This window comes from Sciurus carolinensis, chromosome X (genome assembly GCF_902686445.1).
Source record: "Sciurus carolinensis chromosome X, mSciCar1.2, whole genome shotgun sequence".
NCBI classification, from domain to species: Eukaryota; Metazoa; Chordata; class Mammalia; order Rodentia; family Sciuridae; genus Sciurus; species Sciurus carolinensis.
In genome coordinates, this window is record NC_062232.1 from 31,384,325 (window position 1) to 31,399,486 (window position 15,162).

The following is a 15,162-nucleotide window of genomic DNA, read 5'->3' on the forward strand; positions in this document are numbered from 1 at the left end:
TGGCTTACCAGCAAGTAGTAAAGTCCTGGGAGAATGTCATAACCTCCTACAATACCACCAACAACCACTACAGAGGCACTGGGACTCCCCAGAATGCCGTAGGCCAAGTCTTCTTTATTGAAGTATTATTTATTATTGAAAGTACTAGGAATTGTATTCTTTTTTTAAAAAAGTATTTTTAGTTGTATATGGACACAATACCTTTATTTTATTTACTTATTTTTATGTGGTGCTCAGGTTGGAATCCAGTGCCTCACACATACCAGTCAAGTAAGTGCTCTAGCACTAAGCCACAACCACAGCCCAGGAATTGTATTATGTTTTTATTATGTTTGTATTATGTTTTATTATGTTGTATTATGTTTCTTTGTGTTATGTTTTTATTAATGCATTATAATAACACATAATAGTGGGGATCATTGTGATGTATTTATACATGCAAGTCACATAATTTACTAGGAATTATATTCTTGACATGATATATTTAAATGCTTTCTTATCTACTTTTAAATACATACAAATATATATAATTTCAGATTTCTTCTTAGTAAGTTCAGATCAGCAACCAGAGGAGAAATCATAACTCCAAAAACTGAAAGTGGGCGGAGCTACAGCTTGGATTTGGACAGCCAGAATTTTCGGAGTTTAAAGTCAGCCCCTGGTTCAGACAGGTAAGAGACATACCATTGGCAATCAGGTAGCCTGAGGATTAGGCTGATGAATTCCCATCCAAACAGGACTTCTGGATATCTGTAAAGTAGAGCTAACACATAATACAGAAAGTCAGGAGCGTATTTTTTTATTGAAAGAAAGGCATTTACCTTCCTAGTGGACTTAGAACTTTTGGAATTGTCTCTCACCTGCAGGGATATAACTTTCTGTTTGGGAACTCAGGACTGTAGTTCAAATGGAGATATACAGATCAAATTCTTTTTTCTTTTTATTTTTTATTTGTTCTTTTATATATACAAGACAGTAGAGTATATTTTGACATATTATGCATACATGGAGTATAACTTATTCTAATTAGGATCCCATTCTTGTGGTTGTACATGATGTGCAATTTCATGGGTGGTGTATTCACATATGATCATAGGAAAGTTCTGTCTGATTCTATTCCCATCTGTCTTTCCTATCCCCTTCCCATCATTTCCCTTTGTCTATTCCAATGAACTTTTTGTTCTTCCCCCACTCCCCCGTTTATTGTGTGCTAACATCTGCATATCAGAGAGAATATTCAGCCTTTGGTTTTTGGGGATTGGCTTATTTCACTTACCATGATAGTCTCCAGTTCTATCAATTTACAGGCAAATACCATAATATTGTTCTATTTTATGGCTGAGTAATATTCCATTGTGTATATGTACCACATTTTCTTCATCTATTCATCTGTTGTAGGGCACCTAGCTTGGTTCCATAGTTTAGCTGTTGTGAATTGAGCTGATATAAACAGTGATGTGGCTGTATCACTGATTTTAAGTGACTGATTTTAAGTCCTTTGGATATATATTGAGGAGTGGGATAGCTGGGTCAAATGGTGGTTCCATTCCTAGTTTTCTGAGGAATCTCCATACTGCTTTCCAAAAGGGTTGCACCAATTTGCAGTCCCACCAGCAATATAAGAGTGTACCCTATTCCCCTTCTTTTCATTTGACTTCTTGATCTTTTTGTATCAAAGCTTCGGAAAAAGGAACCTCTGTGTCAAATGCACTTCCTGCAGCTTATAAAAATTATTAATAATTTCATCATTTGAATTGCCTCAGACAATGTTCCCTAAATTCCACTTCCTCCCACTGATTCTCAGAAAGGCCACATGAGAATCTCCTGTGCACAGAGCTATCACTTGTCAGAAAAAGTAACGAGAAGTAGGATAGCCAAGAGCATGGTCACTTCTTATCAGATTTGATTTTTTCAATCCTGTTGGTACATAAGCCAAACAAAGTTTTCATGATTAGTGTGTTATCAAACCTAGAGATGTGAAAAAAGAGCCACCCTATGTTTCAATGTTTTTTCCAAATGTTAATTCCCTTCTGTTTGCTTGGGGTGGCAGTAATTCTGCTAAGCCAGGCAATAAAACTGGCAGGCATTCTTTTCCTCCTTAAGTTCTGCAAACAGAATTACATTCTCCCTATAATGCTTTTTGTTTGTTTCTTGTGGTGCTGGGCATCAAACCCAGGGTTCTGCCCACTGTGTTCCTTTTAGAATATAGACCAGAGCATTTCCCTAGAAGGGACACTCCTTTCACTATTGGAGTGTTGTTTTTCATGATGACTCTCCAGAGGTACCTGTGTCTTTTTCCCTATAAAATTCTTGCAAGCAGGTATCCTTTTACATAAACTATACAAGAAAAAAATTATAAGGAAGCACAAAATATAAATCACTTTCATCCACTCTCAAAGGATGATCACTGTATTTAATATTTTCCAAATTTTCAAGAATGCAGAATTCCCTTTATAATAAAAAGATGTGAACTATAGTTGTTTTTGCCCTTGAAATGGTTTCATTTGGCTTCCTTTAGGGAAGCCCCATGCTGTCACCCACAAAAATTTTCTAGACAAATATCATTTTTGTTTTTGTTTGTTGGACTCCTGATCTTCAAGGTAGTAGTGATCAAAATTATTTAGGGATGACAATGACAACCTTGGCAACTTAGCTGGGCCCTGTCACAAAATAAAAAAAGTATTGAGGATATAATTCAGTGGTAAAGAGGCCCTGGGATTCGATCCTTAGTACATGTAAAATATTTAGTAATGATATGCAGCTAGGTTGTGTTGCTCATTTTGCTCAGCCCTCTGGGTTGAGCCATCTTGGCATATTGTTTGGGACTAGTGTTTAAGAGGGACACTATATCAAAAGAGGAAAGATGGAGTTTCTCATTGAGAAGAAAAAAAGACTCCAGGCCTACCAAAAATTAGATTATGCCATTTTAAGTTATCTATCTTACAGTTACTCAGCAAGAATAAAGGGCATGTTCCCCAATATCACACTGCTTATACTTATTTCAGAATCTGTCTGCCCAGGTTTACTCTTTGTGTCTTATCTACTGCTATGTATAAATAACCTAAGCTATAAAGTCGTGTGGACCTGCTTCACAAAATACTGGTGTGTTGACTTGGGGGTTTCTTGTTCCTTTTTTTTTTTTTTTGATAAAATCTAGTTTGTTTTGGTACCAAGGATTGAACTCAGGGGCACTCAACCACTGAGCCACATCCCCAGCCCTATTTTGTATTTTATTTAGAGAAAGGGTCCCCCTGAGTTGCCTAGGGCCTCGCTGAGTTGCTTAGGGCCTCCCAAAATCACTGAGTCTGGCTTTGAATTTGTGATTCTCCTGTCTCACCCTCCCAAGCCACTGGGATTACAGGCGTGTGCCACCGCGCCCGGCCAAAAAACTAGTTCTTCATTAGTTTGAGAAATGAGGCCCTAGACAATCTTGTGCAGTGTGTATTTTAATCTCTTTTTACAGATGAGGAAAAAGACACAGAGAGGTCGGGTGACTTGTGTAAGGTTACATAGTTTGTAAATGTACATGGAAACTTGTTCTTATTGTAAAATGGAGAAGGTACTTAAGTAAACTGTCTTTTAAATTGTGAGTACCGGAAATGGTTTACAGATAATCAGAATATAATAGTCAGGATTGCTTTAGTGTAAGCATGCTAAGAACAATGTTTTCCCATTAAGAAAGAATAGAAATGTTCAGGAGATGAGTAAAGCAATATGTCCTTCTCCTGGAACATGTATTTATCACAACAATGACTTATTAATGGACTGCCAAAGTGATTCCTTAGAAAGTTGAGGCAGGAGGGGTCCCATCTTTTCTTAACTCCCATCATCTAAAGAGATTGTGAGCTCCACTTTCTTTGGACTCTTACCGGATTCAGTTTGATAATTATTCTCCTTTCTCCTCCACAATGCATATTTCTTCATGGTTCATTGGTCTTTTCCTGGAGCGACTGAGCTTGGGTATTCCTTTTTATTCCTCATAATATTCATTTATTATTTTAAAATGTATATTGCATGCATTATTTTTCCTTTCCATTTTTTAAAATTTTGTTTTTAGATGCACATGACAGTAGAGTGTATTTTGACATATTATTCATATGCAGAGAATAACTTATTCTAATTAGTATCCCATTCTTGAGGTTGTACGTGATGTGGAGTTTCACTGGTGGCATATTCATGTATGAACACAGGAAAGCTATGTCCAATTCATTCCACTGTCTTTCCCATTCCCATCCCCCTCCCTACCCTTCATTTCCCCTTGTCTAATCCAATGAACTTCTATTCCCATCCCACTCATTGTGTGTTAGCAGTCACATTTTGGAAAGGTCATCCAGCCTTTGGTTTTTGGGGATTGGCTTATTTAACTTAGCATGATAGTGTCCAGATCCATCCATTTACCTGCAAATGCCATAATTTCATTCTTTTTATGGCTGAGTAATATTCCATTGTGTATATATGCCACATTGTCTTCATCCATTCATCTGTCATAGGACACCTAGGTTGGTTCCATAGCTTAGCTATTGTGAATTGCGCTGCTATGAACATTGATGTGCTTCGTCACTGTAGCATGCAGATTTTAAGTCCTTGTGTGTATAAACTGAGGAGTGGGATAACTGGGTCAAATGGTGCCTTCATTCCAAGTTTTCTGAAGAATCTCCATACTGCTTTCCAGGGGAATTGAAACAATTTGCAGTCCTACCAGCAATGTATGAGTGTACCTTTTTCTTAGGTATTCCTTTTTAAAGTACATCATAAAAGAGTGGAAATGATGTTTTATCAGATGTCTAACTGATTTTATTTCTTTTCAGCAGTTTCAAAGCAGGAGAAAATAGGAACAGGCTAGGAAAGGCCTAGCAGACTCTCAACGAGTATAACAAATTGCTGGTTGCTAGAGACTGGATATATGAGACAAAGGAGAGTTTTAAAATGGACATAAATGTAAATTATTGTTGATAAAGAGAATGCTATTCAATGCAGTGATTCTGATTCCCTTCTAAGTTGGGATGAGTAGTCACTATGCTGTGATGTTGGAGATCTCTATCTTAAATCATGTTCTCCCAGAAACAGACCCTCACACAAGGATTCATAAGGAAGCAAGTTATTAATTTTATTAATCCAATTTTAATTCTGTTAATCCGAGAAAAACCAGTAAGGGAGTAGGAGAGGCAGAACAGAAAGGAAGAAGCTAAGTAATGGTGCTATCTCAGATGAGGTCTGAGACTGAAGATCCAGCCTGATTTCACAGAGGACTCTGAAGCATGAACTATGTCCCTGAGCTTTGTCTGTTTGGAGGAACTGGACCATTGCACTCCCTGAAACCTGTCAGGCACTGACTATGAACACCCTTGGGTGGAGTTTCCAGACTCTAGAAAGGTTGTTTCCTGAGAAATTATTTCCTGGTTATGACTGCTGGGGGACCATTAAATGAACCAGAATGGCAACTCATTATAGTCTTTGTCCCTTATCCTTGAATCCTTTGTCCAGAAATGGATACTTCTGGAAAGCCATTATCAAGATTTGGGGTATTTTGAAAGTTTATTTCATATGCTAAAGCAATGAGATTCTTTTCTAACCTAGAAAATGTGTCATTCTGTAACCCAGAATAACCCAGCTCCCCAGACAGTGTCACATCCCCACACTTGGTCCCTATTACAATGAGATACATGTATCTCTCTCTTGCCCATTTTTTCTTAACCGCATTTAGCTTGAAGGTTTGTTGGCACCGATTTCTAATTCTTCTTATTTAAATCACAGTAACTTGGTATCTGAATCAGAAATAGCTCTTTCTTAATTGGTCTTTAAACTTCTCTGCCTTAATTTAGGCTTCAGGATGCTTTTTTTCTTTTCCTATTTAAGTGGCAAAGGTTCATGTATTTTATGTCATGTTTTATATGACATCTAAAAGAGTTGGCACCCAAATATTTATGATGATCTGCCTCATTAGCCTAAACCTTTTCTTCATCTAATCAATGGAAAGGAAAATATTTTTAAGAGGCTCACGGTAAATGTCAGGAACAAATGAGAAAGTATATGTCATTTTTGAGATAGTGCTGCTGGCAACAATAATTTCCAGTAGCTGACTTATCACTAGAATTCTTTCCTTATTACAGGATAGCCTCGCGAATGTCATCACCACACTTAATCAACTTCTGCCAGAGCTTCTACACAAGTAGGACTGCTGGTTTCAGTAGGGCTAATCCATGATGGGGACTTTGTCAAAACCAGCTGGATCTGAGAATATCTTTAGCACACACACAAACAGAAATACCCATGCAAAACAGTTTGTTTGTAATTTCTTGGCTCTTTTGTACACGGTTCACCCCAGCCTTTCTTTTTTGAAACTATTTTACCTGAAACAATAGGGAGAAAGATTTTTATGGTGACTGTTAGGAGAGTTGAGTACCTATGGTCACAACACAGCAGCACTGGGCAGGTCCCTAAGTCCTTCCTGAGGAGGACCTGAGATGAACAGAAAACACTTGGAAAGGTCTGACTATGGTTAGCTATTGTCAAATGCACAAATGTAACACCTGAGGTAGGAAGGCTCAGGAAAATCATCCAGAAACTTAAAATTCCAAATTACAACAATCTATTGGATGGGAAAATGTTATTTTCTCATCGTCAGGATCAATAAACATAACCGCAATCTCCTCCTGAACTGAGTTCATAGCACTTACTTTAGAGTATCTGTTCTAGAAAGAGAAGGTTGGAGATCTACATAGTATCAAAAGTATGCTGCCAGAAATTTTTCAAAATTATTTTAATCAAATCCCAAGAAACTAACCCCCAACTCTCTGATCCTTGCATTATCTTCTTGATCATTCATTCTATTAGTGCAGAACTCTCCTGGTTGGAACGATTTCATCTTTCTAAAAAAAAAATTGTATTATTAATTGTTGATGGACCTTTATTTTATTTACTTATTTATATGTGGTGCTGAGAATTGAACTCAGTTTCTCACACATGCTAGGCAAGCTCTCTACCATTGAGTCACAACCCCAGCCCTCCAGAATGATTGTATCTTGATGAAATGATAAATAAGCAGTATAAGAAACTAGAATGGACTCAAGCTTTGTGTGGATGGACAATACTATTTTTATCCTGACTATCATGTACTAACTACGTGACAGCATGGTGATGTGGTGACAGGTTTGTGTATATACAAACATATGCATGGGTACATGTATGGAATAATTATTTAGCCTCTCTATGACTCTTACTCATTATTGAAATAGAATTTTTTTCCTTTTAACATTTTAATGATTTTCTTAACATTTTTAATTGTTGAAGAGTAGCATTTATTACAAAGACCCAAATGGTTGATACTTGTATTTCAGAGTCTTGGTAAAAAAGTCTTACTGCTACATTGTTATTTTAATTTTCTTCCAAGCCCTATGGTGATATGAAATTTTCACAGGGATGTTGAGCAATGGAAACTACCTAACACCTAGAAGATACTCAGTAAATGCAGCTGCTATTTCCTTGATTATAGAAGATGTGGGTCATATTTGACTTTTATGGCTTCTCCAGTGCACAGAATTGATAAAACTTATGAACTGTGATTGGCAGTTCTGATGGGCATTGCCTATTCTTTCTTCTGCCAGATGTACCTTCTGGTAATGATTTGTGCAAGTTAAGACATTTTTAAAAAATCCTTCCTTTATTCCATCTAGTCTCTCTGATTGGCTCAACTGTAAGCCCAAATCATATTAACCAGTGTTGGTGTGCTTTGCCAATAATATGCTTACTATTATGACTTATTAAAATAGTAATTAAGAGAGTGAAACTCAGCATATATTGCATACAACCCATCATATTTTGTAGCATATTTTGTGTTCATTGGGGGTTAATGAGGAACAAACACTTACATTCTGATTTGTCAAAACTTTACATTTACTTATGAAGTTCTATTTAATAAGAAAATTGTGATCATCTTGAGACCAGAAATTGTTTTTTCTTTTATCATTATTGAATGGAATTAAATCATTTTAGTAAACATGAAAGTGATTCAAACCCATTTACCAAGTATCATTATTTCACACCACATTTGTTAAATATGCAACTTGGGTCAAACACTAAAACAACAGAAAAATGAAATATAATTTCTGATCTTTGATTAAACATGTACTGAATAACTTCTTTGTATCAAGGCACTATGAGGATGCCAGAGATATCATGGTAAATATGACATGGACTCTCTGTTCCCAAGGAGCTCACAGATCAAAGAAACACCAAGGCCCACATATGTGGATCAATTAGAGAACCAAACAAGACATTCTGCAGTTTTAAATGTGGTTTAATGGTAAAAACATCTTTATTAGGACCAAACCTCCTGCTAAGTGGTTTGGCAACGACCATATGTCAGTAGCAATTGAATAGAGGAAAGTTGAAGAAGGTCTTGTGAAGAATGGAGAAGATTTGCAGAGACGCAGAGGGCTATCAGGTGGGAGAAAGCAAAACACCTTCGAGGTGGAAGTAAACTTGGTGAATTGAGAGAATACTCAGGAATGTAGAATGGCTGGGAGAATGCTGGTCAGCACTGGGAAGTAAGTCTGGAAGTTAGGGGGGTGCTCAATTCCAAAGACCCTGGAGTCAGGCAAATGGGATTAAACCCAGTGAGACCCTAGAGGGTCTTAAGGAGGAGGATGGTGTGGTAGTTCCTGAACAGTTCCAGTAAGGCTCTTTGGAATTAAGTGTAGGTCACATGTGTTCATTATTTTCCTTTTAACTGTTCCCTATGTGTGTCTTTGATTATGGCTTTGCTTCCATGTTAAAGTCAGAATGTGCTTTCTCATGCAGAGGAAGCATCGGTTCATCAGACCTCACTGACCACGAGGTTGGACCTGGGACCCCCAAGAGCATCCGGAGCAATGGTGTGACCCCAGTCACTCAGAGGTCACCGGCCCCAAGCATCCACAGTGTGGCCTCAGTCAGCAGTAGAGTAAGTGCACAAATGTAAAGTGACATCCAGCTTCTGGGACTTGACTATACCACCAAGGCATGACTGGTTTGAGCTCTCCCTCTCAGGCCTGTCATTTATGACATTTAATGGTAAAAATATCTTTATCAGGACCAAGATTCCTGCATCCTTAGCTTTTGGCCCCAAACCCAAAGTGAAAATGAAATGGAAAGATAAGACTTAAAGGTGGCATTGTATGATGGGGATTTCCATGGCTACATGGTTTAAAGAAATATGAAGAATATGGTGAAGGCTCTGATTGTAATCCTCCATGTTACTTCTCAGAGAAAATATTCATAAGTGGACAGCACTGAAGTTTCTCCAAGCTGACTTGAATCAGGAAAAGTAGAACCTTGAAATGTTTTTATAGTTTTCTATATGTTCATTAAAATAATATATCAACACATAATGAAAGCTTAAGTGGACTATTTTATATGTGTGATAAAATATATTTTATATTGCTGTTCTCTTTTAAGGGAGAAGATGGAGAAAGCATTTGGAAGGTGTTATGGTTTAGATGTGAGGTGTCCGATAAAAGTTCATATGTGAGAAAATGCAAGGTTTAGAGGTGAAATGATTGAGTTATGAGAGCCTTAACCCAATCAGTGCATTAATCCCTGATAGAGATTAACTGGGTGGTAACTGTAGGCGGGTAGGGTGTGACTGGAGGACATGGGTCCTTGGGGGAGTGCCTTGAGGTATATATTTTTTATCTGGTGAATGAGAGTTCTCTCTGCTTTCTGATTGTCATGTCCTGAGCATCTATCCTTTGCCACACCCTTCTACCATGCTGTTTTGCCCCATTTTGTGCCCAGAGCAATGGAGTTGACCATCTATGGACTGGGAATTCTGAAGTTGTGAGCCCCAAATAAATTTTTCCTTCTCTAAATTGTTCTTGTCAGGTCTTTTGGTCATGGCAGTGAAAAGCAGCCTAAAACAAAAGGAAATTTTTTTAAATGAAATATTTTGTTGGAAGTCTTTCTTGGAATGAATTAGCATCTATTAGATTTAAAAAAATAAGTTAGTACTGGAGATTGATTGGTACTGGAGATTGATTGGTACTGAGGGGGTATTCTACCACTGAGCTACAACCTGTCTTTTTATTTTTTATTTTGAGGCAGGGTCTAGCTATGTTGCTGAGGTTGGCCTCAAACTTGTGATCCTCCTGCCTCTGCCTTCTGTTGAAATTGATAGGATTATGGGAGTGTGCCACTGTGCCCAGCTGATTTTTTAAATAAGAAAACTCAGAATAGATTGCTGGCATGTGTATTTAAGAAACCATTACATATGAACCACAATTATTTGACTTAGCCAATATTTACTGAAGTTTTACTATATGACAGGCACCGGTCAAGCAAAGACTTGAAGGCAGTAAAATGTCTGGCTCTAGGTGTCCTCCAGGCAGAGACAGTGATGACATTTGGCAGCCACACATGGGGAAGGCTGATTCACTTACCTAGGCTGGCCTCCATCTTGAATGATCAGTGACTTGTTCAGTCAGTTTCTAAAATATTTTTAATGCCCCAGGAGGAAAAGCCAGTTCAAAGACCCTGAGGTGGGAAAATGCCTAGTATGTTCAAGGAAGATAAGTAGACATTGTAACTATTGCTAGTAAATGAGGGGAAAAGTACTAGGAAATGAATTAAAAGAGATCATAGGCCAGATTGGACCTGAAATCTACTGCATGCATTTTGACATTTACTCCAGTTAAGATGGGGGAAGTTGGAGGGTTTGTGGCAGAGGAGTGACATGATCTGCCTTCTGTTTAAGCAGGATCTGGGAACTGTGTTGAGAAGCAGCTATAAGGCAACAAGAGTGGAAGCCAGGAGATTAGTTAGGAGGCCATTGTCATATTCTAGGCAAGAGACAGAGCTTTGGAAAAGGGAGAGAGCAGTGGAGTTGGTGAGCCTGGAGATTCTATAAATATTTTTAAGGAAGAGCCAAAAGGCATTCAAACAGATTGAATAACAGAAATAGATTTGTTTAAACACTTACAGACTAAGTTGTACTTGCTAAGATAAAAGGCATATTTTAAATTTCATAAATATTTATGCTAAGCTCAGCAAGTAGATTATGTTCAATAGTCAGAAAAGTACACAGATAGTTGTCGATTATGCTCATTTCTTTGCAACCTAATAAAGAATGATATTCAAAATATTTAGCAACTGTTAAGGGAGGGACACTGAACAATCAGCAAAAGGCAGGAGGTGGGGAGAGAGAGAGAGAGAGAGAGAGAGAGAGAGAGAGAGAGAGAGAGAGAGAGAGAGAGAGAGAGAGAAAGAGAGAGAGAAAGAGAGAAATATGAATGGTGGGAGAGCTTCTCTTAATTAGTGGAATTTCCGGGGCTACCGACAATAGGGCCAATTGCTGATGAGGAACTTAGGGGGCTAGGGATCACGCCAATGGCTGCCAATCGCAGGCTGATGAGCTGACCAATGACTGGTTAGGATCACAGACTAAGGAACTGGGTTGTAAGATGGGAGGGGGAGAAAAAGCTGCATCGAAGGTGTGGGGAGCAGTCGAATCCACCGCTGCCTGATTTACAAGCTTCCAACGTGAATTGCTATGGTTCACTGCTCCCCAGTAGGTAGCCTGAGGCCCAAGGAGGGCTGGACTGCAGGGCAAACCTAGCGCCCACCTGCTGACTGCCTTAGTGAGCCAACACCTGTCGGGTCCACGCGGACAGAGTGCTGCGCCCGGCAGCTGCTGACTTACTGCACTGTGTCCGCCTATTGGGCAGCCAACCGAGTTAGCAGCCATTGCAGATTTATATTATACTGGGGTCTTTTCCATGCCACTCATTAACCTGGATTATGGAGAAGCCTGTGGATGAGGGGAAATGGGGAAGGGGAGGTAGATAAGGAGTAGTGCTGTCACCAACTAATACAAAAGTATTTAAAAATTTTTAACAGCTGGTGCAGCTGTGTCAGTGGGTAGCAGATATCAGTACAATAACCAAAAAAAATTAATCGTTTGTTCTCAAAATAAGGATTATCAGATAGGCACAGTGGTGTGCACCTATAATCCCAGTAATTTGAGAGGTTGAGGAGGATCATAAATTTGAGACCAGTCTAGGAAGCTTAGCAAGACCCCGCCTCAAATTAAAAGTTCTGGAGAGGTTGCTCAGTGGTAAAGCACCTTGAATTCAATCCTGTACCCCCGAAAAAGAGTAAAGGTTTATTTTTGTTCACAGTTTTAGCAGTTTCAGACCATGGTGAGACTTATAAGCAAAAATCATGGAAAGGGGAGCAGACTTTAACAGATCGGCAAGCTGTCTTTATTAAGCTGCAGTGGAATGGCACATTTTCAGGGGAGAAAATGTGACTGGTTACAAGAGGGGTTGTTTTTTTTTATAGGTTTTAATGAGAGTCAATCATAACAGAAGGTTTAGTGTGAGTTAATCATTAGAGGCTTGGCAGTCAGGAAACTAGTTATGCAGGTTCAAAGCCTAAACAGGAAGACAGCTGTAAAAGCCCAAAACCCATTGTTACTGGGATTAAAGTCCAGAGCCCAGAGCCCATCATTTGTCTTCTCCACCCAGGACTCATTGCTACAGGGAAAGGATGAAAGTTCAGAGGCCAGAGCCTGTCATTTGCCTTCTTTCTCCCTGAGGGTTCTTATTCCATATCCTTCAAGGCTGACACATTCCTTTGGGGCCTGTGGTAAGGCAGCACAACATGGTACCCAAGAAATGAAAGAGTGACAGAAGTAGACCAGCATACCACAATTACCTTCAAGGATATGCCCCCAGTAACCTAAAACCTCTGAATAGGCCCCACATCCAAATGGTTTCCACCACTTACCAATGGCACCAAGCTAAGGACAAAGCCTCCAACACATGAGCCTTTGGAAGACATTCTAAATTCAAACCACATCTTGTGATTGAGGAGAGGGGATGTTGAGAGTGGGGACAAACATGGGACCAAACACATTTCTAAGCCCAGGTGCTATTCTGAGGGTATAATGCCTGCCAGATTCTTAAACATATTTTATATAGTATTGAGGTTACCCTTACCATCTTGCTAATCACATTTTAGAACCCTCACTCATTTTGTGAATGAAAAAGTATTCAGACACCTTTTGTGTTAAATAACAAATCTCTTGAAATAGATTTTAGCTAGCAATTGTTGATAGCAACAATTTAGGAATTATACGGGCTTCTGATGAAGGTCCTTCAAATGTCAATTTCACTTACAAAGGAATATGCACAAATGTGTTTATACTGAAGTATATTTATATGGAGGGATTTTCAAGTAAACTATGGTCAGTATAATGTTCCTTTCTTCATTTTTACCTTGTGGGAAGGAGCGTGGTTTTGAACATTCCATGGGTTTGGCTGCCCTTGAAAGCACCTCTGAGGAGCTTACAAAGAGTCATCGCAGAAACACTTCAGGCACACCTTCCATTGCAGTGTCTGGGACCTCCCTCTCCTCAGGTGGGTAGTTACAACATGACTACTCTGTTGTTACAAAAAAATGACCCAATCAGATGAAATTGACTGCTCTATGTGGCACCATGTGAATGTTTTCTGCCTCAGAAAACAGTCATCCATTCTTTGACCTATGGTAGTAGGCCCACTGCATGAGAACTGATGAAGGTGGTTCCAAGTGCAAATCCATTTACTGAGTGTATACTGTTGATAGGCATCATCTTCAAGTTTCAGAGCTATACTAAAATACCAATGTAGAAGTATAGGAAATATAAATGGTTCCAGGATATGTTTGATATGATAGATAACACTTGCCCAGAGCTCAAGGAAATGGTAGTTCAACTGATATGGTGGACAGAAATTCCCTATATCCAAATAAATCACTGCATGGTTTAATGAAGGAGCTGTTTGCAAGCTGTATTAAGGTACTAATAATAATCCTTTTCATTTATGTGGCACATTCACACATATCATTTTATTTCTTTATTTGGTATAGAACTATTCTGGGGAAATAAGCTATCCTGATTTGGTAAGCTATGTATAGCAGTTACTCGCTTAGTTGCTGAGGCTGGCTTTGAACTTGCAATCCTCCTGCCTCAGCCTCACCAGCTGCTGGGATTACAGGCGTGCATCCCCACACCTAGTGAAGTATATTATTATTTAGTTTTTATAGATGTATACATATATATGTAATATATATATTAAGTTTTTGTGAATAATTATTGTGTATTTATGGGTTTCTTTTTTTAATTTTTAATTTGCTCGAATTAGTTACACATGATAGTAGAATGCATTTTGACACATCATACACAAATGCAACACAACTTTTCATTCCTCTGGCTGAACATGGTGCTTTAATTTATATTTTTAAAACTGAAAGCAAGAGGTTTTATTGACAGAAGAATGTTCTGGTACCTGACAAAATAGAGCTGTCTCTCTTATATGTACTCACTCCCTTTTTGTGTGAAAGGCACTTGCTATATTATTTGAAAATGGAAATTTAGAATTGGTTGACTTGTATTTTATGTCAAATATGAAAGTACAGTAAATTCTCTAAATACTGAAATCAAGAATGGTTAATGTTCACCAAGTACAATGGTACACACCTGTAATCCCAGCTACTCAAGAGGCTGAGGTAGGAGGATTACAAATTCAAAGCCAGCCTCGCAACTTAGCAAGGCCCTAAGCAACATAGTGAGACCCCGTCTCAAAATTAAAAGTAAAAAGAGCCGGAGAGATGGCTCAGTGATTAAACACTCCTGGGCTCAATTTTTGTCTTGTACTATGAAAAAAAAGAATAAAAAATATCAATGTTTTATTCTTTTCCAAGTTTAAAGACCCAATCTATCCAATCTATGAGAATTTTTTGAAGTCTAGGAGTAGAGCAGAAATCTATTGAAACGAAGTATTTTAACATAAACCGTGAAGTTATTGACTCTGAGTGTTGTTAGCATGATGCTATCAATGCTCTGAGACTAAAAATAATTGGAATAAGGAGGAAATATTTACAATGAAAAATGAGAACTTCTAACCAAAGTAAGATGATTCACATCTTTTTTCTTTTTCTCCCTCCAGACCGAAGTCGATCTGAGTTAGATTTGAGTGAATCATTTACAGAAGACTTAGAAGATACTGTAAGCATAAGAAGCAGATCTGTCCCTGGAACTTTAGACAAAGACTTGGTAGGTTGGATGTGGAAGAGAGTCCAATGATATGATGAAAGGTCATATCATTTCTACTTGCTCCAACTAGTTCCACTTTTAGATGATGATGA

At 38.4% G+C, this 15,162-nt stretch overlaps 1 protein-coding gene across 3 annotated transcripts in view; it reads left to right on the plus strand.

Annotated features, from left to right (window-relative positions):
- Sytl5 (synaptotagmin like 5) overlaps nucleotides 1–15,162 on the plus strand; it is a 240,223-nt gene that overhangs the window by 179,709 nt on the left and 45,352 nt on the right. For all 3 annotated transcript variants that reach the window (XM_047536026.1, XM_047536027.1, XM_047536028.1), the window contains exons 6-9: nucleotides 537–671; nucleotides 8,800–8,941; nucleotides 13,265–13,394; nucleotides 14,964–15,070. In XM_047536026.1, the coding sequence (XP_047391982.1) occupies nucleotides 537–671; nucleotides 8,800–8,941; nucleotides 13,265–13,394; nucleotides 14,964–15,070 (514 nt within the window). The remainder of the gene's footprint in view (nucleotides 1–536; nucleotides 672–8,799; nucleotides 8,942–13,264; nucleotides 13,395–14,963; nucleotides 15,071–15,162) is intronic.